Source organism: Brachyhypopomus gauderio, chromosome 1 (genome assembly GCF_052324685.1).
Source record: "Brachyhypopomus gauderio isolate BG-103 chromosome 1, BGAUD_0.2, whole genome shotgun sequence".
Classification (NCBI taxonomy): Eukaryota; Metazoa; Chordata; class Actinopteri; order Gymnotiformes; family Hypopomidae; genus Brachyhypopomus; species Brachyhypopomus gauderio.
In genome coordinates, this window is record NC_135211.1 from 34,918,804 (window position 1) to 34,946,511 (window position 27,708).

A 27,708-nucleotide genomic window follows, 5' to 3' on the forward strand; every position below is an offset into this window, starting at 1 on the left:
GCTGCAGTACAACTTTTAACCCCGCTCATTCTCATCTCGACAGCAGTATTAAAACCTTTTACCTTTGTTTATTTTGTAAAACGTCAAAAGTGTCTATACTGGTGGGCGTATCCTAACGAATGTTGGGGCGGAGATACGGTCTCTGGCGGAGATACTGTTCTGCCTACCGGTTCTAATGCGCATGCTCTGGCTCCAATTTTCATCTACTGCGCAAGCGCATCTAAGATGGCGGTGTCCGTGCGGCCATCTTGGTGGCTTCAAAAGTTCACAATAGGAGTCAACAGTGATGTACCGTCCATTATATATATGGTCTCTGGCTTAACCCCTAGCTGAACCTTCGACCAAGTAGCGTGTTATTGTTGTCACAGCGCCATCTTCTGGGCGACCTGCAAAAGCGGTAAAAGAACACAATACACCTCCAGAACGGCGACGGCCTACTGGTTTAATAAAATATTGGATTCGAGTGGCATATCCAGCTGGAGGCCATTTTAACAGCCAAACAAATACCTCTGCCTGTGAAGTATGTCATAATGAGCCACTGAGTGGTCCTCGCTAGCCTGACCCAGGTGTCGGATGGGGAAATAGGGGTGGGTGGGGGGTGGGGGGAGGTCAGTGGGGCAGGCGCTGCCAGGTCCTGGTGCTGGGCAGTTGCCTAGGGGCAGTCGCGGACCAACCAACTAGCTCATGCCAGCTCACGTCACAGCTCACGCAGTACAAGGCAGGCAGGATTTGACGCAGTCCAAAGGGAACTGGGTTTAGGTCCTCCAGCGCACAAATATAGACGCGAACGCACAAAGCGACGTCCTCCGGAGATTGGAGTGTGGCGCCGTACCCGTGCGAGTCAGCAGCAATGAGAGCCGCAGCCATCCGGTGCCGGACGACAGGACCTCAACCCTGGCGCCGTTTCCCAAACAGAATGGGGACAGGAAGCAGAACAAGGCCCAGTTTGTCCCAGTGAGGCTTGGCGTCGGGAAACCGAGGGACACCCCAGCGTCTCGATTTTGGGTCACACCTGTGGAGTAAAGTAAAAAATTGTTTTGTGTGGATTTCAAAAGACCTAAAAGGGACAGAGAGAATATATGAGGGAAAGGGGCGAAAAACCCTTTAAACCAAAGCTAACTTTGATGTTAATGAATGGCAGCTAATAGGTGTGGTTTGCCTTATGCAGATGAGTTCCTGCTAACAAGCTCCAAGCTCCCTAGCAAGGCTGTCTCCCATTATTGGTCCCCATGCAGTTGTTCTATCTTCTGTTCTTTTTGAGTGTTGTTTTCAGATCTACTGTTTTTTTGTATGTGTGTGTGTGTGTGTGTGTGTGTGTGTGTGTGTGTGTGCGCACGTATGTGCATATTTCTTCCTGACTGTTGAGGTTTCGCTGTTTTTCACAGTCCAGCCTCTTGTTGAGCTTATTATGGAATCTCAGGAATCGGCAGCTCTCAGGAGCCTCACTGGGTTCTTGAGGCTTGTGTGTGTGTGTGTGTGTGTGTGTGTGTGTGTGTAGGGTTTGTTTCTAAAGCCCATGGTGAGAAGAAGGGGCTTAGAGGGCTGATTGAGCATTCTGATGGAAGTGGTGCTTGCTCTCCTTGGTGTAGGTATGGTTCTCAGCCTTTCTCTGAGTATTCCCCATAAAACCTTCTCAAGTTCTCATGCACATGCATCAATGTTCCTTTCATCTGGCTACTAATATCAGCCATTCTGTTTCAACTCAAAGACTCTCAAAGACTCTACAGAAGCACATCACGGGTGTGCCTCATATGCTTCGGACCACGCAGGTCTCGTTGTGACGTTGTTCTTTAGCTTTGGGTATTCGTTTCCATCTCTTGGAAATTGCTTAGGTGCTCATGAAACAAAACGAAGAAAAAGCAGGACGCTAAGCAACGTCTGAGTCTGAGTTGTCACCCGCTGCTAAGGTTGCTGGAGGTAACTGTTCTCATCACTGGCCTGATACACTCATGCTGAAACGGCCAATCACTTCCATCACTGAGTCTTCAGCTCGTCATCCATTGAATATTACGCCCTTCTACACAATTGCATACACGGTGGGCAACATGGTGGCTTGGTGGTTAGCACGTTTGCCTCTCAGCACTGGGGTCTTGAGTCCCCTACCTGTGTCTGCATTGGTTTCCTCTGGGGTCTCTGGTTTTCTCCCACAGTCCAAAAACATGGAGGTCAGGTAAATTGGCAGTCCCTGCAAATTTTCCCTGAATGTATATCTGTGTCTCTCTGTTCAATAAAAGCAGTTGTGTGTGTGCTTGTATGCCCAGTGGTGGATGGTGCTCTGCCACTAGGGTCTGTCCTCTCTCCCCTTCCTGCACCCCATCCAGTCCCCCAGGGGGCTGTGGATCCCGGTAGAGAGTACGCTGAGCGCAATTGGCTGCTGCTTCTCGCCGGTGTGTGATTGGTAGTGTAAAACTTGTACCTGTGTTAAAATTGTAAAGCGACCTTGGGTATCTTGAAAGGTGCTATTTATTGAACATTCATTAATTCATTCATACACAGGTGGGTGGTGGATTTGGATTGGTACACTGTACTTGGATAGGGTTACAGGTTCAAGCCTTTCTGTAATAATAAGGTTGTCCTTCCTTTTTAACACTCTAGGGTTAGGGTTTGAGTTAGAGTTAGGGTTGGGGTCAGGGTTAGGTCTAGATTAGGGTTAAGAGTTAGGGTTATGGGTTAGGGTTAGGGATTAGGATTAGGAGTTAGGGTTAGTTATGGAGTTATGGGTTAGGGCACTGTACAATCACTCTCATTTGCTTCGAGGCTGGGCACCGGCAGGGTAGCAGTGTGTCGGAGTGATTTCAGGGTCCCTGGGTCTGACGGAGGTGTGCGGGGCCGCTGACCTGTGTCGAGATGCAGACATATGGCAGTGCAACCTGGCTGAGAAACACAAGCCAGGGAACCTGCCGACATCCCAGCAGCCCCTGCGACGTTTTGTACCGCCTCGTGGGCATGTGCAAAGGTGCCAGGGAGGCTGGAGACGAAGGGAGGGAGAGAGGAAATGACAGACGGAAGACGCTTGTTCTGTGATCTGTGGGTCTTTGGACCCAAATGTCATATGCTGCTATGAGGTGAGAATGCTTTGTGTGGGAGTATATTTGTCTTTGGAGGACAGTGTCCAAAGACTCCAAAAATATACTCTCACACAAAGCTTAATCCGACTTAAGATGGATGGAATGTTTTCAAAGAGAGTAATTGTGGCAAGTAAGAAGGTATTTAAACTTAAATCTATATGCACTTTCTCTCTCATTTAGACATTTAAGGGCATCCCACTGTCACCACTGTTTGATTCTACGCAACATACATTTACCTGTCAAACTTGTCATTATGGAAAAACGTATTACGCATTAGCACATTAAAAGAAATAAAAAATGAAAGAAATGAAAAGATGTACGACATAATCCCCGAATGTCAGGCAGCCTTCCAGCCTGTGCCATCTCCATTCCTGCCTTCTCTCTGTGGAAATGAGGCGTTAGTGCTGGAGAAGCAGCTGGTGCCCCGGAGAGCTCGAGCAGGGAGGCTTAATGGTCCCCTTTAGTGAGCCTTTGTGCACATGTACCACACAGATGTACGCTGAATATGAAGGGCTGCTGTGTGAAGCTGAGAGCCTCATGCAATCCAGCCCCTCCACCCCCATCACCACCACCAGTCCCCACCCGCTTGTTTCTCCTTGATGGTGCTGGCTTAACGAGGCACGTGGGGGTGACTTGCTGAAGCCCGCCGCACGTCCCCGGGAAGCTGGGTGGATGTACAAACTCGTACAGCTCTGGGTAACGGCGAGAGTGAGCCAGACAGACAGAGGAGAGAGACGGAGGTACGAAGACGTACGGGGAGGGAAAGATAAGGAGACGGGAACAGGAAGGGAGACACTGGTGAAGCAACGCACCTGAGAAGAATCTTATCAAACAAACACCTGCGAGAGATTACAGCCAATGAGCTGTCGACGCTGCTATCAGCGGCGTCCTATCGCATCCCTGGTGCCACTTCCTTCTGCTGTGTTGCATTGGCGTCTACCTGGCGCCTTCGACCCTGGTTCTCCATTAGACGGGCTGTCTGGATCTGGACCATCCAGCAGCTTTCTGGCAGCGGTGGCTGATTGTGTGAGCCCTCCGTAGGCCCAAATACACATTCACACACACATACACACTCCACTCCTTGTCCATGTGTTTGGGACCCTCTCCGGAAAGCATGGCCTGTCACAGAAACAATGCCTCTCTGACTCCACGTGGCCCTGGTTACACACCCCCACTTGCAAGCAGACTGTCAGAGCCAGGCCCTGTTTCTCTTTTCCTGTCTCGCCACACTTCTGGCTTGGGTATTGTGAGATGATTACTTTTATGTCATGCGATAGGCCATGTGTGTGTGTGTGTGTATGTGTGTGTGAGTGTGTGTGTGTGTATTTCTGGATGATGCCCATGCTTCTCATCCGCAGCTGATGGAATTCTCGAGCAGCCTAACAAATGACCCTTTGAATCTTTTTATTTTTCGAGTTGAGAGGTGCACACTCACCACCTACCATGGAGACGAAATGAAGCGCAGTTTCTCCCAGACACAGTGCAGGCGACAAAACAAAGTAATAATAAACCATAAAGAAAATAAATTTCTGATCTTCCGGACAAACAGCATACGTTCGCTAATAGCACCATCCGCACTGATGCGTCCCTCTTAGCCGAGGCCATTCTTCGTAATACGGTGCCGAACTCCGGGGACGAAAACGCAGTAAACCTCTCCCATCTTTCGCGGTGTCAATGGCGATGCGCGGAGAACCCAGCGAGATCGGAACAGGCCTCGAGTCGAGCTATCTGGACGTTTTCAGAGCTGAGGGCTCCGCGAGGGTGACTGCATTTGAACGGGTCAAGAAATGCCCGGTACTGTCCTCCATCTGGCTGCGCTGCAGAAATTCAGCTGGTGCTGTCCGTCAAGCCCGCCATCCTGCGGGCCCCATCATTCTAAAGACATTCTACCACACCGCTGCCGTCATTTGCAAATATTTACATGCGTACCCCTTATGTCAGCCTGGAGAGAAATGTGAACTATTTATAGTTTTGGATAGACGCTATCCAAGTGTATCTGCTTCATGCAACCCACCCTGAGCAGCTGGACCGGAATGATCAGATCCGTTGATGTTCCAAAGTGGTCTTTAATGGGATTATAAGGAGTGGGCGGAGTGTGTGTGCATGCCAGCCCTGATGTGCACACCGAGCTGTTCATACAGATGCTGCTGGAGAAGGAGAGGGAACTTGGGGTGTGTGTGTGTGTGTGTGTGTGTGTGTGTGTGTGTGTGTGTGTGTGTGTGTGTGTGTGTGTGTGTGTGTGTGTGTGTGTGTGTGTGTGTGTGTGTGTGTGTGTGTGTGTGTGTGTGTGTGTGTGTGTGTGTGTGGTGGTGGTGGTGGTGGTGGTGGTGGTAGATCTGAGCAAATCTTATTGTCTTATTAAAGCCACATGTCTTCATGGACACCTGGCTGTATGTACTTTTCTTTACTGATATGCCATGTGGCCCTGATTAGCAGCAGTCTTGCAATCCTGTTCGCATTATATGAGATCAGAGCATCTGGGCTTGCAAGATTCACACACATGGTGCAAAGACAAGAATTTTCATTTGTCCTCTAGAGGAGATGTAGTAGAGGGCCTTATATGCCTGTGGGTCGCTGACCGCTGTTCTTGAGGGTATGATCTTCATCTCACACCCAGGGACTAGGAGTCATGTTCTGTACACAGTCGGATAGAGGACTTCGCCGTGCAGCAGAGACACTTGTTTGTTTTGGTTTGATGGGAGAGTAAAAAGAAAGTGTGGCTGCAGGCATGTGATTGGCTGACAGAAACTCTAGAGTCTGTGGTTGCCCAGGCAACTGTAATCACTTCTAATTCACAGCATTCAGCAAAGTAGGTGAGAGAGAGAGAGAGAGAGAGAGAGAGAGAGAGAGAGAGAGAGAAAGAGAGAGAGGGAGAGAGCAAGAGGGAGGTGAGGTAGAGAGAGAGAGAACGCTTTACTTAACACAGATCAGTGCTCTGGGAAAACAAATGAAATGAGAGAGCGTAGCAGAGCAAACCAGCAGTGTGTATGTTCTGTGTAATAAAACTGCACAAGAAAACATGTGTGTGCACACATTCGTGTGTGTTTATGTGTGTTTCCATGGGATGAGGCATCTTGGAGGCCCCTCAGCAGAAGGGAAGAAATGATGTTGAGTGAAGTGTTTGTTCTCCTCAACTAATGTAGGAGCAACACCTCTGCACCCTGAAGACCCCCACCCTCCCACAAAAGCTCGCTCTTCCTCCTGCACCTCCGTCCCTCCGTCTGACCCGGTGTCCGCTGTAGGCCCCAGACGTTCGCCCGCGGCATCTCCTGGGTGCTCGTGCAACTTGTCCGACCTCCACCAGTCTCATGAGTTTTTGTTTGGAAAAGGAATGAAGACAGAAGACCACAGAGGAAATATCTCGAGAAGATGAGATGCAAAAGAAGGGAGGGGGTGGTCTACTACTGTTTTCCTGTCCTTCTAAGGTGAATTCATATCTGCACGCGCACACACACACACCCACACACACACACGCACACACACACACACACACACACACACACACACACACACACACACACACACACACACGCACGCACACACACACACACACACACACACACACACGCACGCACGCACGCACACACACACACACACACACACACACACACACACACACACACACACACACACACACACACACACACACACACACACACACACTTTCTGCAGCGAGAACAGGCTGAAAGCCAGCCTTCTCCTCCTCATCTCTCCTGAGGCCATCATGACACGTGTGAGAAGCTGTTTTCTAATTACACTGTTCAGTCCCCTCTCCCCCCCCCCCCCAACACCAAATTTCACGCTTTCCCACTACAACAGACAACCTGCATTCATGCTGTTCACTGCAAGCAAACACAGAAGAGAAAAGAGAACAGAGGATTAAAGGTGGGGGAGATGCAGCACGCGCACCGGTGACTCGTAGTAGCGGCGAACGTGTGCTTGTGCGTCGCCCCCCCCCCCCCCCCCCCCCTCTGCGAGCACAGGAGACAGAGCCAGTGGGAAGGGCTCTCGCACGCGGCGGAAAAGCGGGAGGGAGGAGGCGAGCGCCTCAGCCGTGCCTGTCAGCTAGCGCCCCACAGGTGGAGGAGCGGGAGAGGAGGTCGGAGAAGCACGAGAGAGACACGCAGCGAGGAGGAGGAGGAGGAGGAGGAGAAGAGCGACCAGAGGAGACGGCCGACGCCGCTTTCACACCTCTCTTCCCCCTTACGAAGTTTCTTGCTCCCTCCCCCCTCCCCTCCCCTCAGCCCTCCCTACGGCCGCCTGACCCCCACCTCCCCCACCCCCCGAGGAGACGCCATGAGCCACTGCAGGAAGAGGTGTGGGCGACAGCTGACCAAAGTGGTGCGCTACTTCTACAGGTTCCTCACCGGCACCCTGACCCAAGGTAGGCTGCTCGAGCACGTCGCCTCCGCCTGAGAAGTTTGTGGCTTCTCTCTGTCTCGATCTCTCTGCCTGCTCTTTGATGGCAAACTTCTCCTCAATGTGCTAGCGTGTCACAGCCGACAGGGTAGCTTTGGGTCATGTGAAGCATCATCGCAGATGCACCTTAACAAGAACAGGGGTTATGTTTTTATTTGTGGTGGTCTGGGAGAGATTTAACACTGACTTTGGCTCTCCGGGGGGGTTGTGACTTTGTGACACAGTGTATTCCACAGAACAGAACTAACCTTCTCTTGCATAATACCGAAATTCTGAAACATTTTAATGGTAGATGTGTTTAGAAATTTGTACTGGATGTCAATATGTTCTCCCTTGCTGGATCTCTCAGTAATACATCATTGCTTGGTCCTTAAAGCTGCTGATTGATATGCAGGATTTATTTTTCATTCCCATTTCATTACATTAAGTCAGTGTCGTTTGTAACAGGACTCATATAAGTGTAACTGTACTCTCTTTATGGATCTCGTAAATAAAAGTTTCTTGGTTTAAGATGCAAACAGACTTTTTAAATTATTATTTGGCTGTCAGTACCAGAGGTAGTAAGGGACTGGCATACATCCTGTTGAGGAAAATGTAGTTTTTCCCCTGCTTGTGCAGTGCATTATCACGTTGTAACGTCTGACCGATGCTTCGATGAATTTTTTATGCTTGCCTCAAAACTTTCCTTCCACAGTTCCCTGGCGTGATCTTGATGTCTGAGGCTGTCTGTGTTCTTGGTCTTCAGAGCAAGGAGCTGAAGCCTCGATCAGAGTATGTCGCAAAAACGACCTTGACTAAAGCATAACGGACGCCGTTGCGCTGACGAGGCGCTTAATGTTAATATTAAGAATTTCAACGGAACAAATTTCTTTGGTGGAGGATCGGTGGGGAAGAGTTGGTGGGGGGTGGGGGGTAAATGTTAAAATTAGAGATTTTAAACACCAACGAAGTATTCACCAACAGTCAGTTGGCAAATACACTGGAAGTTTACCGGCTCGGTAGTTGCCATGGATACAGCTACGGCGCTGGCGCTGTCCTGGCCTTCCGAGAAAAGGAACCCGGTGTGTGTGCGCGCGCATGATTTCATTAGTATCAGTCGGGATCCTTCACGTTCACTCCCTCCGCTGTTCGCTTCGTGTCAGACGCTATCAGCTTGCATCTTACATGTTAAGCTGACCCTGGTTTGTGGTGGCGGAGGGGGGATTCTGAAGTGAATAGCATTTGGTAGGTTATAAATATGACTCAGGATAGATATGACTTCAGCATTGACATGGTGTGGGATTATAAAGAATGTAAAATAGATGTGTGCTGGTGTAGATGTGGCGTTCACTACGCTTATGTCTGACGGTTCCTTCGTGCTTTTTGCATGGTTCTCATTCATCCAGCTCGTTTTCATCTTTTGGCGTGAGTTTCCGGAGTCGTGTCGTGTTCCTCTTAATTCTCGGAGACCTGTGCACTGCTTGGTCTATAGCTTGCTGGGAAGAGTCTTGCTCGACCCCGACGGAGTTTTTGTGTACAGCGCATGTTCACCCGGCGATACAACAACATCAAACTGTTGCATTAGATCATTTCCCAAAACTAGTTTGATGCACTTTAGAATTTGCGACCTGTTTATTCTCTGTCACTGTCTCTCCCTGTCTCTATCCCTGTCTGTCTCTATCCCTGTCTCTGTCCCTATCCCTACCTCTATCCCTGTCTCTGTCCCTTCAAAGTGTATTACACCAATTTTTTTACTCATGCGTTTTGCCTTTGTAATCATTACACAATGTAATTGTTCCAGTAGCTGCCATGAACTTTACAGGCCTTGCTATTGGGGTATTGCTTCTGCTGAAGCTCCCTTTGGAATAATAACTGTCTCACGTCTCGCACAGCTGACCTTCACCTGCTCTTAAACAGAGCACACCACAGTCTAACTTTCCAGTACTGATACGGGCATGAGGCCCTGCGCTAACATTCACCCCAAAGCACTTTCAGATAAAACCACCAGTGTTGAATGAACTACGGGGCTTTCATGCTGCTCCAGAACAGAGGATGTGGTCTTTGGTAACTAAAGTCATGCTGGCTGGTGTGTTCGGAACAGTGGGGTGACGAGAGTGGGCTTCTTCTCCCGCCGAATGGTGACAACGTTGACCAGGTTTGGTTGAGGTGGTTTCCCACAACGACTGCTGAGAACCTCACCACATACTACATGACATCACACACTCACCAAGACATGAAGTAGACTAAAATGGCGAGTGCAAATAAAAATAAATAGAGTTACGCTGTACTGACCAAAGCCACCTTGTGGGTTAGGATATGGCTTAGTAGGCAAATCACCACAGACTGTGATTATAGAGAACAAATTGGTTTTCAGTGTCTGTTTGATGAGCATTTGCAATCAATTCCCTGCTATTATAACTTTTGGGCCTTTGACAATTTTATTTTTATTTTTTGTAGATAGTTGCTTAGCCTCATATTCTGTTGAATAGCTTACCACAAATGTCCCAGGTTGGACATAAATAGTCCTGTTGAAAGCCCTCGAAGCTGAGAGATCACCTTGATCATCACCAATCCCATAAATCTTCTTGTTCAACACAACAAAGTGTAATCACCACAAATGAAATGAGATCTATATATTTTTTCATAAATGCATGCATTACATCACAGGCTTCATTTGCTGTTCAATAGTGTTGTTGTTTAGTGTTTAGTGTTTTTATTGTGTTACATTTAAAGTTTGTGGCTTCAAGCTAAAAACAAAAACAAGTTTTCAGACCCCCGTGGTAATGCTGCATGTGGTGAGAACTTCAACCTTTGGCACGCTCACTAGCAACACTTGCAACGCTTTATTTGCTTTTTAGTCATGTTAGTACAGCTTGATTGAACTCAGCTAACGTCCGTTCTCAACGTCCGTTCTCAAGTCTGTCTCACCAGTTCTCAGTTCTTTCTCACACTCGCAGTCTCGCAGCCTTTTGTTAGCAGGGCACCAACGTACTCTTTATTGTTAAGCAGCAGTTTGACCACTGTTTTTTTTATTGTTTTGCTTTTGGTAGCCCCATTCAGTTGCTTAATTTCTCCTGAATATGACATCAACAGGTGGTTTGAGGGATATCTGTGTCCTTCCGAAATAACGACTTCATTTACATTTAACTAGTAATACAGACTGTAGCCCGCTGAGGAGAAATTTAAGCATGCATCACTTCCAAAACCCGCTTTGAAGTATCTCCTCTTTGGATGTATTTGGTTGTATTTGGCTGTATTCTCTTTGGTTTCATTCTGCGGTCTCACCCTTGAAGAAGCGCAAGCACAGTTTGGTCTAAATGTATTACCCTAAAATGTCTTCTTAAAGCAAAGTCACAGAGGGAGGCAAATTTTGAGTAATCTGGATGTACCAGAGCAGTGTCACAACACGAATCAGGCAAGAAGCATGTTGCTTCCTCCCATGGGTGAAGAAAGGAAAGAAATGTCCTATCTGAGGTGATAACCCTCTGTCAATAAAACCAATAATGAAGACACAGTGCCTTTCAGGCAAAACCTTTGAGTGTGTGTGTGTGTGTGTGTGTGTGTGTGTGTGTGTGTGTGTGTGTGTGTGTGTGTGTGTGTGTGTGTGTGTGTGTGTGTGTGTATCTGTGTGGGAGCGTGTATGTGTCCCTGAAATGACTGTGCATGTTTCTGCAGTAACAGCTGTTATTGGCATGGTGTACGCTACTGGAGTCAGGTTAATAAGTACACCCCAGACTTGATCCTCACTCCAGGCATGTTCTGCAATTAGTTTCCTTTTTTTCTCTATTCAATCACTCGTTCCCTCGCTCCTGCGGGAGCCGTGCGCTTCGCATGCCTCTGGCTTTATTTGTGCTGTTTGGCTAAGCTGGTTCGCTCTGTGCATTAAAATGAGGGATTAGTTCTTTAAATTGCCGCTTCGCCTGTTGAGCTTTGACTGTTAAGTTTGAGTTTCTCCTGCATGGATTGAGAAGGGGAATTGCTTCAGGACTGGGTTTAGACCACACGTTAAAAAGAGGGTGGGATTGTGGGCGGGATTTCTCTGTTGATTTTTTTTACTCACGAGTTAGGAAACAAGGGCTCTGTTAAAAGTAGCTGTGTGTCAGACTGAAGGACAGCATGGTTGAACAACAGGACCTGAAATATTGGTCAGTGAATTCAGTCAGTGGTGCTTGTTTAAAATGAAATTCCACCCAAAGCATTATGTGAAAGTATGCTGTCATGTCTGATAGATTATTGGGTGTTCATGGTTTGTGGTCAACACAAACACCTTACATCCTTATTCACTGTAGTTTATTGTTGTTGGGGATTTCAACTGAGGAAATTTGAAAAGGTGATGTCCAAACACATTATTTTTAACACTTGCGCTGTGCAGATACTGGGATTTTGGCCCCTAGGATATCACACTGGGACCCAAAGAAAAACAAAAACAAACATATCGTTTTGACGACCCCTGTAAGTTACAAAGCCTTAGAATTATTCTACCCCCAGTCCCCATTTTTGCCCCACTGTATTGCACTTAGAGACAGTTACAGCCCCCCCCCCCCCCCCCAATACCCCCAATATCCCCAATAATCTCTCCATTCTGCTTTTGCCTGCATGTAGACAAAAAAAGCTCTCAGGTCAATCCATCAATGAAATGAGGAGGCTACCTTCATACTTCAGGACTGGTTCCAATCCACAGATTGGCAGATTTTCTGACAGGCAGCAGACACATTTATGCATACACAGGCTCTGTAGCAAATTACATCAGTGTGTGCGCTGGCAACGTTGTTCCAAAAATTGGCATCAAGTCTTTCCTAAACCAGGTAAATGCTGATGTCTGGGCGAAACTTAGAGCTCCAACTTCAGCCGACAACTTCAGTGACCTGATGACATACAGTAAAGCCAGGTGTGAGCTTCAAATGGCCATCAAAGAGCTTGTAAGAACAAGATGTATTTGTAACACCAAGGACCTGACCACAAGCACATGTGGATCAGCTTGTGCTCTATCGCCAAGTGTGAAGATCTTTTTTATGGAACTCTCTGACTCACCAGATGAGCTCTCCCATGGTTGATTTGAGACAAACAGCACCTCTTTTGCATTGGAATTACTGGTGGGCCGTGACAGCTGATGTCTTTAGATCCTTCAGAATGATCCTTCAGAATGATCCTTCATGCAAGTCCTCAAAGCATGTGTCTGGAGGACATGTTCACAGACAGACATATTTAACCTCTCCCAGAGTCTTTGATTCTGTCTGCATGCTTTAAGACGACCATCATTGTCCCTAAGAAGCCTGCAGTTATATGTGTAAATGACTACTGTCCTGTGACCCTGACCTCTACAATCATGAAATGCTTTGAGCAGCTAGTCAAAACTCTTCTTTCTGATCACTAGAGTCCATTTCCAATTCGCATACCAGCAACCCACAGATGATATATGTAGCTAAAACATGTTCATTGTCTATATCTCTGCTTTCAACACCATCAACAGCCAACCTCACTGCAAGCACAGAGGTCTGTGCAACTAGATTATTGGTGTCCTGATGAGTAGACCCCGCGGTGTTTACAACCGATGACCGCGTCGCATCCACATTACCTGTATACAACAGAGCCCCTTGGGGAAGCGTTCTCAGCCCCCGCCTGTACTCCCCGTTCACACAAGATTGTGTGGCCAAGCAGAGCTCAAAAATAATTGATTAGATGAAACAACCTGCATATATGAGGTCAGAGTTCTATCAGAGTGGTGCAGCAAACAACATTAGCAAAAACTAAGTAGAATATCATGGATTACAGGAGGTGGAGGAAGGTCACACTCCCCTTATACATCAGTAGGGATGCTGTGGACAGAGTCAGCAGTATCAGGTTCCTCCTGAGAGTCACGAGAGCAAAAAAAAAAAAAAAAAAAAAACTAGCCTTATGGGACATCTTCCACACACAATGTCTAAAGAAGGCTCACAAAATCACCATGTAGGTGCAGTCACCCAGCACCCGGTCTGTGTACCAGACAGCATTGCAGCATTCAATTCAGAACCAGGAGGTTGAATAACAGTTTCTACCTGCAGGCCATCGGGATCCTAAATAAACAGCAATGCAGTCATCACTCATTCTCCCACTGTTCCTCTCACATTAATAACCTCACACACTCGTGAACTGTCTCTACTCACTTTTAGTCATATTTCAGTTTTTCAGAGACCAGTGTTATGACTGTATTATCGCTAAGGTCTCCGCGCAATCATATTATCCTGTTATGGTGTTCATTATACCTCCATTTATTTAATATATCATATTGTGTAAACTCGTTAAAGCACTTTCTCCTGCTGCCTCATCTCCTTTCTACACTCTTCTGTGTCTCTAGGCTCCACACATTATACAAAACTATGGTTTATTTCTTATACTCTTTATTACACTCTAACTAGACATACTACAGTGTCTAAAGTTAGGATTTTTTTATGTGCATTTTATTCTAATGTATAATTGCATTTGTATATTGTTTTTTGTTCTCCTTCCACCTCCCCTCATTATGTATATATAGTGTGTTTCGTACAGCTGTATTGTAGTACATTTACATATGTAATGTATATTAATATAATATGTATATATAGTGTATTTCATGCTGCACAGCTGTATTAGAATACATTTATGTGATGTATACACATATTTATATATTGTGTTTTGTACTGCACATCTTTATTATAGTACATTTACATATGTAATGTATATACATATATTATGTATATATAAAGTACCTGAGCTTTTGAGGTGCAGCTTTCCCAGGCATTCTGTGCCCATGACAAATAAACCTGAAACGTGAACTTGGTTAGATGGCTTTTTAAGAAAGGTGGAAAACAAGCGTCTGATATTTTACCATCATTACATCTGTAGATAATGAAATACAGAACTTTTTTATCCTGATAAAAATTGTCGATTATCCCAAATGCTACAGCTGTTGTGGGAGTTTGCTTTTCTGAGTCCTTGTTTTTCCTCAGTGCAGTGTTGACATCATCGCAGGCATGTCAGTGGCACATCAGTGTTGCCATTTTATGGCCTGTTTTGTCTTAATAACACTTCAATTAATGGACTAATCTCAGTCTTTTTTCACCATCGAAGGCTGGATGCAGGCAAACGAAGCGAAGCTCATTTGCGCGCGAATGCTGGCAATTCCTACACCCCAAATGCGGCCATTAGACCCACGCTGGCAACAAAACTCTAGCCAAAAAAAGAAAAAGGCAGAAAAGCTCCACTTGCCTCATTCTATAAACAACACCTGGTCCTATTAAAGCTCACAAGCAACGCCAAGCCAGGCGCTGTCCCACGCTCCCTGCTCCTTTTCGCGCTGTCTCAGAGTGACGGAAACTGAAAAGCTTGCTTACTTTCGTGCGAAGGGACCGATCGTCGCTTTGAGAGAAACGCAAGCCATGCATGTGTGCTGGAGCCTTGGAAGCAGGCCAAGATGGTGCCCCATATGAGGGTCTGCGGAGGGCAGTTTAGTGGCAATGAATGACACTTCTAGAAATGGGAGGTATTGCTTTTTTACCCCCTACTATTTCAATAGTTAAATGGCACCAATTTAGAATTTGTCTGAGGGTTTGTTATTTACCATTAAAAGCTTCCTTTAAGGAGTGGATAATAATTGAAGAGGTTCTGACGTGTGCACACCGTCATTCAGAAATGATGCTAAAAACTGGCATTTGGACACAGCTGGATCATAATATTACTATATCCAACTTTTACAAATAATGAAACCAGTGCACTTCATTGCTGATTTGTTTGTACATTAACCCCATATGGATAGAACAAAGCTATCTTGTTAACTCTGAGTCTCTGGTTGGTTAAACTAATTGTTTTGAGGTAGCTAACGATTATACCAAATGTTTTACTTGAAGCTTAAAAGGTGATTTATTTTGTCTTCAGACCAAAATGTGTCCCTTTCTTCAATGACATAGTAAGGAACTAGTGACTATGCTGTGGCCCAACCTTCAGTTTATAGATCAGTAATTAATGCCATCTCTACATTGCATTTTGCTTAATTTTTTAATAATAATTTAAACCTGGTTTGAAACTATTCAGGCTGTTGTGTGGTGGAATGCCTTAAAGTCTGCTTCTTCTTGGGTCCCTACTAATTAATAATAAAAAAAACCTTGCCTCAGGTTAATCTTTTACTCCAACTAAAACTGGGGCCCCAAAGAGCAAAGTGCCTTTAAACATTTTCAGGATACCTTGAGTTAAGTGGATTCTATCCTCTTGCTTTCATTTCCTGTTCAGAGCTTCGAAGCTTCAGAGCACCAGTCACGACTCCCCGCTCCTCAAAAACTCAAAGGCTCTTTGGTCTGATCGTGTATGGTGGGGAGATTCTCTAGCGGACAATGAAAGCACTAGTGAATCTCTACAGGAACAGGTTTAGGATAAAGCAACATAGGTTGTGCTTGTGTTTAATGTGGTCTTAGCGTGTGACAACAGCAAAATAATAAATCTTCATACAAAATTCACTTTCCTTAACTAAAATATGAAGTGCATTACATAGCAAATATTAGTTAAGTATTAATGGTAACATAATGCTACTACCAAACACTGACCGTTGGGTTTTTGGTTTAAAAATAATCTATAGAGAATATATTCCTGACGTTCTCAGGAACAATGTGTCAAAGCTTTAAAAGAAAAATTCTAACTTTTAATTAAGCGTTCACTCTTTTCACAGGATAGTTAAGATCCTAGGGGTGATAAATGTAACTGTAAGTGGATGGCATGATATTGTATTCAGGTTCTTATGCAGTGAAGGTTCTTATGCAATGTAGCATACAAACAGTAACATGGACTTGTGATGGACAACATTTTAAAGCCTGCGAAATTCTCTGAACGATGTGAATGGTCTCCTCTCTTTCCAGTTTTGAATCCTGACTATTCTGTTTGAACTGTGGAGATTAAAATAGGATGTTCAAATTGTGAATTTAGAAGAGGAATCAGAGTAGTATGTCACCATTAGTATCCATACGACACAGATGTCAAACTCAAAGCCTGTGGGGACCAAATGTGCGAGAGCTTAAAAAGCCTAATTTATCCTAATTAATCATTTTTTTAAAAGGTCAAATACATGCAGTGACCAAAAATCTACATTTCCCACAATTATGTTACCCGCGAAGTGATGGCATCTCGACACTACAGTGTTTCCATATCGATTTTCTCAATAAGTAGAATTGAGAAATACAAATAATGATTCCAAAATGTCGAGGAAAAGAAAAATCGATGCAGATGGAAGGGTGTTTCAAGAAAGATGGGAAAGCAAATACGTTTGTGCTTCAAGGAGCAAAACCGGTGTGTCTTTTGTGTTATGAAGCGGTGGCGGTTGTCAAAAAGTACAATCTACGTCGTCATTTTGAGACCAAACATGGAGCTAAGTATTCCAAGAAAAACAACAAATTGTCAAAGAATTAAAAGGCAAACTGCAATCGCAACAGAATGTAGTCACAACCACAAACAATGCGGCAGTAAAAGCTAGCTTTATTTGTGGCTGAAGAAATTGCCATGCTTTTTCAGATGGAGCGTTTTTGAAGCACACTTGCTATTTTCAGTTATTTGATATTTCAAGTTTTGAACAAAGTAAATGTAATATATTTGATGTTATTTACCTTTATTCACTTGAAAAAGCATTGATCATTGATTGATGGAATAATGTGGGTTTCATAACCTAAAATGTAATGTAAAAAAATGCAGTTATTTAACATTAAAGAGTAGTTACATGTATAAGTATGTGGGCAATGCTTATGTTGATGAGTTAAGCCCCTGCCATATGGGTTTGCAATGAATCATTTACCATTTGGACTTTCACTGTGGATAAAGGCAAGTGATTTCAGCCATTGTTCTAAATGGAGTCATTGAGGAATTGATTAATCTAGTATACAACAAAGTCTGGGTGATGATCAAACTGCAAGAACACATGTGGATCAAATACAGGCTGAGTGTGAAGAGAGCCTGATCTCAGAGGTTGACATGTCAGACAGCGTTGTTCTGTCAAACTCTCAGAGACTGATCTGAGACTGTTAAGTCTCCATGTAACTGAAAAGTCAACCATTTCAGTTGGTTGGCAACTGTTTCTTTTTTTACAGTGAAACGAAGTTGTACTTAAAGCAAGAAATGTATAACAGGAAATAGGTATGCATGAGAAACATACCCAGGAAAAGAATGTTGTTACAACCTTGAAACACAGCTAACAGCAGAGCTCCACCCAAAACATTTAGCGTGAACAGTTAGCCCTGTTAACGGCAGAGCTCCACCCAAAACATTTAACGTAAATAGCTAGCCCGGTAACTGCAGAGCTCCACCCAAAGTATTTAGCATGAACAGTTAGCCCCACTAACAGCAGAGCTCCACCCCAAACATTTAGCATGGTAAGTACAGCTGTCTTTCTAAAACAAATCACACACAAAGTCTGCATTTTTTTTCCATTCTCAATCCTAGGTCCAGTTACTCCTGACTTAAGACAAAGCCAGACATCAACTGTTGCCCAGAACTACTGCCCAGATAGACTGGTGCTCTCTATCTGAGTATTGAGTTGATTGCTGTTGATATTACTTATTGTTACAATTTATGACTTTTTCAGCTATCGTGGAAAGCATGACTAAAACATTAAGCAACGCAAGATGCTCTGCGGAAGGCTGGTGGTGGGATGGGATCAGGCTTCAGAAAATGTCGAGGTGAAGCCGTGAACACAGCAGGGCCTATTCGTCTTCTTCAGGCCAATCAGTCAAAACTGCCCAGTGAATTGTTTCTGCTGTTGTTGAGTTGGCAAGAAAGATATCGGTCGTGTGTCAAGTGGCTAGAGGCCTTTCCTCTACATTGATAGAGCAGTGTGAATCAAAAAGGAAAAACATGGTCTACTTGTGATCCTGTGGTTTAAATGTGATCCTTTGGTCCAAGTGTGATCCTGTGGTACGGATGACAAGGGTACGCTAGACACTCATTATTATCCCTCATCTTTTAATGGTTTGATTAAATGATATGGTACTCAGTAGAACTGTCAGGTATGAATTGTTTTTACAGTAATTGGGCTGCCAGGTTTAAAATGTCAGTAAATAAATAAAGTCATCCAAACCTTTACCCATTAACCATAAAGTCCCAGACATACATGTGGAAAAGGTCAGCTGCATTTTTACTTAGTTTCTTAGAAGCCATGTTTTACCCATACACCCATTACCCATCACCCATACACACTTATATAGTGCTAAAAAATTGCTGTCATAATTTCAACACTGACATCACATTGGTTCTTTAAATAACTTGCCTAATGAATATGACATGCAGTCAGATCACCCACTATATATATATATATATATATATATATATATATATATATATTAGGGGTGACCTGCAATAGTCGCTGATTCGAATATAGTCGACTATACACCCTAGTCGACTATGAACGTCATAGTTGAATGTACCATTCTAACTGCATGGGGGTGCCCAAGGATGCAGCTAAGCATTAGTTGTTACATGAAATGTCTTTGTTTTCGTTATATATAGCCTTTTGTCAAATAAAATTATCCTAATTTCTGTTAATATATTAAAAATGATGTTTGCCCATTAATAATAGGCATCTTCCTTACTACACATTCATAAATCACACCCTGCAGTTGCACAATCCAAATGAGCGGAGCTGAACACGCTACTACAGAATACGCAGCATCTGCCGAGATTATAATGGCTACAAAAAAACTACAAAAGTATTTTGAAAAAGATAAAGATGAATCAAACAAAGTAAAGTGCAAGTTATGTCATCAACGTCTTTCATTTCGCACGACAACAACCAAGATGGCATACCATTTAAAACGCGTAAGGCGAAAAAAACAGTTCAGCCGTTTGTCGTTTCGGTCGTCGTCGCGTCTCGTCGCGGTTTGTCTCGAAATAAGTAAATAAATAAAAGCTGAATAAAGTCAACCTACCGTGTTTATTCATTTATCTGAGTGTTTTAGGTTTTTACTTTGAAGAGGAAAAAAGTCCTGAATGAGAACGGGATCCCGTTTAAGGTGCTCTAAAAAAAAAAAAAAAAAAAAAAAAACCTGATTCGACTATTAGTCGACTAAAGGGAAAGGCTGACGAATCAGATTCGACTATGAAAATCCTTAGTTGAATACACCCCTAAATATATATATATATATATATATATATATATATATATATATATATATATATATATATATATATGTATATATATGTATATATATATATATATATATATATATATATATATATATATATATATATATATATATATATATATACCAATGTTTTTATTTTACCACTTTTTTCATGCATTTAATATTTTTCATTCTACAAACGTGATCCTCTAGTGATTTGCTTGCTCAGTGATGTTTCTCCTTGTGAACATTTTAAGCACTAGAGGCCAACGTGACAAATATGTCTCTGTTCATCTGTTTTACCTCTGACGACAGAGCATGTTCAGTGGACCCGTGAGACCTGTTTATATGTTATGAATATAATTCCTCAAATTATATAATTCATGAATATAATTCATCAAATATGAATTTTTCATCATAGAGTATGTGCGTTTGATGGTGCAGTAAAGCTATGTGACAGCTATGTAAAGATCTTTCTGTAAATTTATCTACGAGGCTTCCTTATAAGTTCTGCTTTTGACAGCTTGAAGACTTTACTAGATTTGGCTACTAGGACATTCATGTTTATTTGTGAATCTCTTGTAAACGTGCGTGCCTTTATGCTGATCCCCACGTCTTTATTCCACACGTCACTCTCGTAGTCTAAAAATGGCAGTGACACCAAGAAGGGCACGTTTCTTATTTTAGGAGTTCCTTGCCGTCTGGCGCAGAGACGCGAAGATTCACGGTGCAGTGGCGGCGTGTTAATTGCTTTTCTTGCCTTCTCCCCCAATCCTCACACCTCCCCACTCTCTACCACCCTGATTTGCAGCATCGCGGATCGTGAATGGCGTAGTCTGCTCAGTGCCTCGTTTCTTACCAGGAGTACAAGGTGACTTAAATAAACCTTTTCCAAATGGCTTCAAATAGGCGTGTAATATTCAAACGCAGCATGTAGCTGTGAGGAAGGGAACAAAGGACCTTGTATAGTTTCATTTTGTGTTTTCTTTTCACTCTGGTTCGCTGTTCAAAATGAACCACTTACCCCAGAGAATTATTACAGTTTCATATAACATAAGAGTGATTAATGTAGGGGGAGTGAAAATAGGTTTAATATGTACTCATATAATGTCTAATCAAAAAGTAGGATTGTACCTCTTGGTCATCAGGTCATCACCTAAATTCCTTGGCAAGACGACAAGAAAGGAGAAAAACGCACTTGCTGTACAGTATTAAATCCCTGCCGTTTAATAGAATCTGCTCAGCTGCGGTTGGAATTAATTATTAATTAATTAGCATTGGCTGGTGCTGAAATCCAGCACCTGTGCCTGCACAGGCATGTGCTAAAGTAGAAGCAGGTTGTGGGGACCTCACACTTCCGCAAGGGGTAATGGAGCGCCGATCGAACACTTAAGCTGCTCCTACAAACCGTGCACTGATCTACTGTGGCAGTAAACGATGTTGTGATCAGTGCCAGGCTGAAGTCTACCTCCCCAGCTCCGGCCGTTATTGGTAGTCTGCCCTTCATGCTCTGTGCTCCCAGACCACCGGAGGGAAAAGTTATTACTTTAAACACCAGTCTTAAGCCCCATTGCACACTACACAGTAAAAACCTTTACGTTTTCGAGAGCGTTAACCATTTGGGATTGTCCATGTCCTAGATGACCTTGGTGTTAAGCATTCCTTGTAGATCTTCAAAGATTGAATTTGTTGGCTCACTTTGCCTCTGACATGATGGGACATCTGAGACTGTTTTTGTAAAGCCAGATCCGGTTTGATGTCATTGTGATCCACTGCTTTAAATGTGATTCAGTCCCAGTTGGGATTTAATGGTCACCGGTGCAACTAAAACAGTAAACCCCAACTGGGTTCTCTCTTTTTTTAAGAAAACACTTCGAATGACGGCAATGTTTTGAACCTTCCTGCAAGGTGAGGAAATGAATATTTGAAACAAAATCATTGGAGAATATTTATTTGAAAGAAGCTTGAATGATGTTTGAAAGCAATGTGACATCTGCGCCTTCCTGAAGGCTGCCGTAAGTGTGTGCAACCGTGTCTCTCAGGTGGCACCCACATGACCAGGAAACAAAGGCACCCGGCTTTCTCCCAGGGATTTCTGGGTTCGGAGCGCGGCCCCGTGGGTATTACTCAAAAAAGAACAGCTGCTCAAGGCAGCGGCTAACGCTGAAGCCACTCAGCTTGACTTTGCTGTTGTGAAATCAGTGCGGCTGCATTCAGGAAGACTCGTTTAAGAATGGAGCACTGCACGCGTTGGAGGATGGCTGCAAACATTTTAGCTCCATTGTTGCATTTCTGGTTGGATAATTCAATATAATATGTGACATAAGTATTTTAAATATATATTAAATGCATATCCTGCTTTCTGACTTCACTTGTGGTTAGAGCAGCATAAAAACGACCTACTGGTGTTGTTCTTAAACCAGACTTAGCACCCTGTTCAATTATTTATTGCTTATTAAATTATAATTACTTTAGTATACACAAGCCGTCAAGTGTTTAATAGTTTTCACTATGGTGATGTGTTGTTATTAATAGAGGGCTTAGACTGCCTTTTCTCGTGTGGGTCTGTCTTCCTGTCTGTCTGTTCTGTTTTTCTCTCCATCTGTCCTTGGCCACAGAGAGAGAGAGACAGACAGGTAGACAGGTAGAAAAAGAATGAGGCGAGAGCTATATAGATACAGAGGGAGAGAGAGAGAGAAAGGGCTAGAGAGATACAGAACTAGATGGGGGTGGGGTGAAGCCTCACCTTCATCCATCACAGAGACCCACACCTCACCCACCTGCTAAAAATAAACCCCTATTAGCAGCTGTCTGCCGGTGGAGGGCATAGGAGAGGGTGATGGGGAGAGAGCGAGAGAAGTGAGATCATAATGGGTGAGAGGAGAGAAGAGAGAGAGGAAGGCAAGAGGAGAGTGGTGCGCGTGCGACAGAGTCAGCCATTCACTGCTCTTACAGCCAAATGCCACGATCTGTTGCGCTTTCATTTTCTTTTATTCGCAAGGTATTTTTAACCACCTGTTTGTGTGTGTGTGTGTGTGTGCATTTGTGTGTGTGTGTGTGTGTGTGTGTGTGTGTGTGTGTGTGTGTGTGCATGTGTGCATGTGTGCATGTGTGCATGTGTGCGTGTGCGTGTGCGTGTGTGTGTGTGTGTGTGTGTGTGTGTGTGTGTGTGTGTGTGTGTGAACTCCAAGCTCCAACTGGCAAAAATAATGCTTGATGACAGGAAAGATGGTTGCTGGTATCTTTCTGTTTCAGTGTCACTCTTCTCATGTATTATTAACTTACACAACTCTACAAACTGCCTGCTCAGCCACAGGGACCTGACCACATGGGTCTGACCACAGGGGCCTGACCACAGGGGCCCGAACCACAGGGACCTCACCACACGGGTCTTACCACAGAGGCCCGAACCACACGGACATGACCTTAGGGGTCTGACCACAGGGGCCCGAACCACAGGGACCTCACCACACGGGTCTGACCACAGGGACCTGACCACACGGGTCTGACCACAGGGACCTGACCACACGGGTCTGACCACAGGGGCCCGAACCACAGGGACCTCACCACACGAGTCTGACCACAGGGACCTGACCACATGGGTCTGACCACAGGGGCCTGACCACATGGGTCTGACCACAGGGGCCCGAACCACAGGGACCTCACCACACGAGTCTGACCACAGGGACCTGACCACATGGGTCTGACCACAGGGGCCCGACCACATGGGTCTGACCACAGGGGCCCGACCACAGGGACCTCACCACACGGGTCTGACCACAGGGGCCCGACCACAGGGGCCCGACCACAGGGACCTGACCACAGGGACCCAACCACAGGGGCCTCACCACACGAGTCTGACCACAGGGACCTGACCACATGGGTCTGACCACAGGGGCCCGAACCACAGGGACCTCACCACACGGGTCTGACCACAGGGGCCCGAACCACACGGACATGACTTTAGGGGTCTGACCACAGGGGCCCGAACCACAGGGACCTCACCACACGGGTCTGACCACAGGGACCTGACCACACGGGTCTGACCACAGGGACCTGACCACACGGGTCTGACCACAGGGGCCCGAACCACAGGGACCTCACCACACGAGTCTGACCACAGGGACCTGAACACATGGGTCTGACCACAGGGGCCCGAACCACAGGGACCTCACCACACGGGTCTGACCACAGGGATCTGACCACATGGGTCTGACCACAGGGGCCCGAACCACAGGGACCTGACAACACGGGTCTAACCACAGGGACCTGACCACATGGGTCTGACCACAGGGACCTGACCACAGGGGCCCGAACCACAGGGACCTGACCACACGAGTCTGACCACAGGGACCTGACCACATGGGTCTGACCACAGGGGCCCGACCACATGGGTCTGACCACAGGGGCCCGACCACAGGGACCTCACCACACGGGTCTGACCACAGGGACCCGACCACAGGGGCCCGACCACAGGGACACGACCACAGGGACCTGACCACAGGGGCCCGACCACAGGGACACGTCCACAGGGACCCGACCACAGGGGCCTGACCACAGACACTCTACCACACGAGTCATGTTCTGTCATATGGATTCAGCCTCTTCTTAAAATAAACAAAGTCACCATTAAATTTCTTTTCTAATAAAGACGTTTTAATCATTTTAAACAAGGCTTAATCTGACTCGATAGGAAATGATAGGAGACATCGCTGTTGGAAGACATGTCAGCAGATTTGCAGTCAGGAGTTACGTTTGCCTTTTTACATGGCCACGTACTGAAATGGCAATATTTTCAATTAATCCATGTCAGATTTACTTGTAGATGATCTATGCACCCAATAAAATGCAGTCTTCTGTCTAAAAATAAGACATTTTGCCAAACAAACCACTCACTCTAGTGTCATTAACTGTTCTCTGGCTGGTTTAACTTGCCATTGTCTCTGCAAATTGTCCTTCTAGATAATGTGAGTGAATGAACAGCAGAGAACCTGGGGGGAACGTGGCTGGGGGGAACGTGGCTGGGGGGAACGTGACAAAGGGGAACGTGGCTGGGGGGAACGTGACCAAGGGGAACGTGGCTGGGGGGAACGTGACCAAGGGGAACGTGGCTGAGGGGAACGTGGCTGGGGGGAACGTGACCAAGGGGAATGTGGCTGAGGGGAACGTGGTCAGCGGTCAGTCAGCATGCACACTTCTGATGACCCATATAGCACTAGCTGCAAGTCACATAGCACTTGCTGTGATGTGGTTCAGTATTCAGAAAGTGTATAGCATCACTGTGTAGGGCATAACAATGTGTGTGTGTGTGTGTGAGTGCATGTGTGTGTGTGTGTGTGTGTGTGCGTGCGTGTGTGTGTGTGTGCGTGTGTGTGTGTGTGTCAGAAATACAGAGGCAGGGCAACTGTAGAAATGATAACACACAACTACCACTCCCCACTCCTCTCCCCCTCCTACACACACCCACCCACACACAAAACACAGTCATCTTAATGACCTGCCCCCTCAGCCAGTGTTTGGTTCTCTGGCTTTTTTTTGTTTTTAAAAGTCTTCTTCCACTCCCCATATTAACATTATTTAATCCCGACCTGCTCTGCACACAATTACCTGAGCGGCCAAACCATCTCCATCACAGTCAACGTTGGCTGGTTTCAGCCAGACAAGTACAGTTTAGAGGAATACATTGCTTGTGAACTCCATCGTACAAGAAACATTATGCCAACAAGACAAGCTAACTGTCTCCGATGGGCGTTGATTTAATGTAGTGCTCCCTGTTCCTTTAAGGGCTGACATGTCAGCTCTTGTTCTTAAACCTTGAAAGGTCTGTTTCTAAACAGATTGTTCATTTGCTTTAGGATAGTAAAGCTAGTTTATGAGATTGAAACATGTTTATATGAGAGATGTTTGCAAGTCAGTACTTGTGGTCTTAACTGGGTATTACAGTAACAATTCTGGATTCTGGACTAGATTCTGGATTCCCAGCTTGAGATTTTTGATGTTTGCTGCTTAGCAACAGGAGAGGGATGGAGCATTATGGAATACTGTGTGTGTGTGTGTGTGTGTGTGTGTGTGTGTGTGTGTGTGTGTGTGTGTGTGTGTGTGTGTGTGTGTGTGCGCGTGCATGTGTGTGTGCGTGTGTATTTGCTTTTCTTTGAGTTGCCTTAGCTCTGAGTATCTTCAGTTCTTCCCATTGAGAGTGACTGGCTTACCTCCAGACTTTTAGACAGTCAGACAGACAGAAAGACAGTCAGACAGACAGGCTGCCTGGCCAGTTTATGTGCATGCAGCAGCACGGTTGGACCCACTACAGTATCAATGTGCTCTAAAAGACAAGCTTTCATGGATGGAGGAGGGCGGTGTGCTATCGATCTCAAACTTTCGATTGATGAATAATGCGCACACACACACACACACACACACACACACACACACACACACACACACACACACACACACACACACACACGACTCCTGACCACCCCAATCCACGTAATGAGACTGAGATTAGATTAGAATATAGGCAGCAGTGTGCTCCAGACGCCACTTGTTCAGGCAGTAAGACTGCATGTTCTGTGGAGTTTCATATCGTGGTCATGGAGGTAATGTATACATCTGGTGGACTGGTGACCTATTAAATGACAGGAGGCCACACAATCTGGGGCTCGTTTCTGCATAAACTCCTAGGTGCTGTGTGTGTGTGTGTGTGTGTGTGTGTGTGTGTGTGTGTGTGTGTGTGTGTGTGTGTGTGTGTGTGAGTGTGAGTGTGTGTGTGTGTGTGTATGTGTGTAGCTCCAAGAAAGACCTAAAAATGTCCTAAGATCTTTCAAGGATTAATCATTGTTAAATTACTCAGAGCAGCTAATTGCACATACAGAGGTTTAAGTACCTTCGGTTTTTAAATGGCAAACATCTAGTTCATCATGACACAGACCCTGACACTCTTCCTCTAACTGAACAGAAAACAAACTGTTCGGCTTTAGTTCAGCATCGGGGGGCACCTGCATTAGATAGATCACCTTCACTTGGAAACCAGCAATCAGCATACCTTTGCCACCCATGGCTAGATGTTCAGGAGGATACCACTGGCGCTACTGGGAAGTTTAGATCCACTGTTTTCGCATATTTTAGCAGTACTAGCCAATCCTGACTGTGTGCCTCCTGCCAGCTCCGCCTACCACCCTGTGATGAACTTCGCTCTCCCTGATTGGTTGAGGTGTTGAGTGGGTGGGATATGGACATGACTGACATTAAGGAGAAGGTTCAGTAATGGTGTTGATTCTTTGAACTCCCATACAGATACGGTTTATATGCTTATGATTCCATATAGTAGAAAGTGGTGTCTGGAATCTTTATCTGTCTCCCCGAAAAATCTACCAACCCTGATCCCCCATGTCACCTTGCAATGGTGTCCCATCATGCAAAGCTGAAAAAGTACATAAATTAACAATAATAAATCATTTTGTTATTTATTTATGCTTAAATAACAAGACAGCGCCATGATATGGAACATTGGTTGTTTTTGTGTGTCGTTGTGATCCTTGTGATCCCTTTTAACACTTGCATCACTCCACGCACTGCGTTTGCCAAAATGACATCTGTACAGTGATGTAGCAGGTTCACGTGACTGAAGCATCCTGGTGGGCGTCCCTTTGAACTGCCTGACTGCCTTTGAATGCCTCCAACAGTGAAGTTCTGGAGAAGATATGGTGTGACAGGGGCCGTTGATGTGCAACGTGTCACACCGACGCTGATTAGAAGCTGACGAACCAGCCCCAATCTCACTGCACTGATCTCTCTACTCACTGATAGGTTTGGTAGTAACGAGGTTAAACTGGACCCTTCAAATTGAGGTTTTGGTAACTGTTTGCTTTTTTAATAACAACATTGTTTGATTTCCAAAGACACCTCACTTTATATTTATCTCCTCTGTGTTCAGTTTTTCCATAACATACTGATATTGCAGCATGACCTTTACACAACCAAAGGCAAATTTGTGTGTGTGTGTGTGTGTGTGTGTGTGTGTGTGTGTGTGTGTGTGTGTGTGTGTGTGTGTGTGTGTGTGTGTGTGTGTGTGTGTGTGTGTGTGTGCAAGCATTGCATTTGGAAGTCGCTGGGGACGATGTGGTCCAAGGCAC

At 45.2% G+C, this 27,708-nt stretch overlaps 1 protein-coding gene across 3 annotated transcripts in view; it reads left to right on the forward strand.

Annotated features, from left to right (window-relative positions):
- The window catches only part of LOC143518940 (A-type potassium channel modulatory protein KCNIP2-like), a 148,076-nt gene that overhangs the window by 64,431 nt on the left and 55,937 nt on the right, over nt 1–27,708 (forward strand). The window contains exon 1 of one of the 3 annotated variants that reach the window (XM_077011903.1): nt 7,078–7,452. The exons of the other annotated variants lie outside the window; for them this stretch is intronic. Within the exon in view, the coding sequence (XP_076868018.1) occupies nt 7,365–7,452 (88 nt within the window). The 5' untranslated portion in view covers nt 7,078–7,364. Of the gene's footprint in view, nt 1–7,077; nt 7,453–27,708 lie in introns of those variants that run through there. 3 annotated transcript variants of the gene reach the window in all.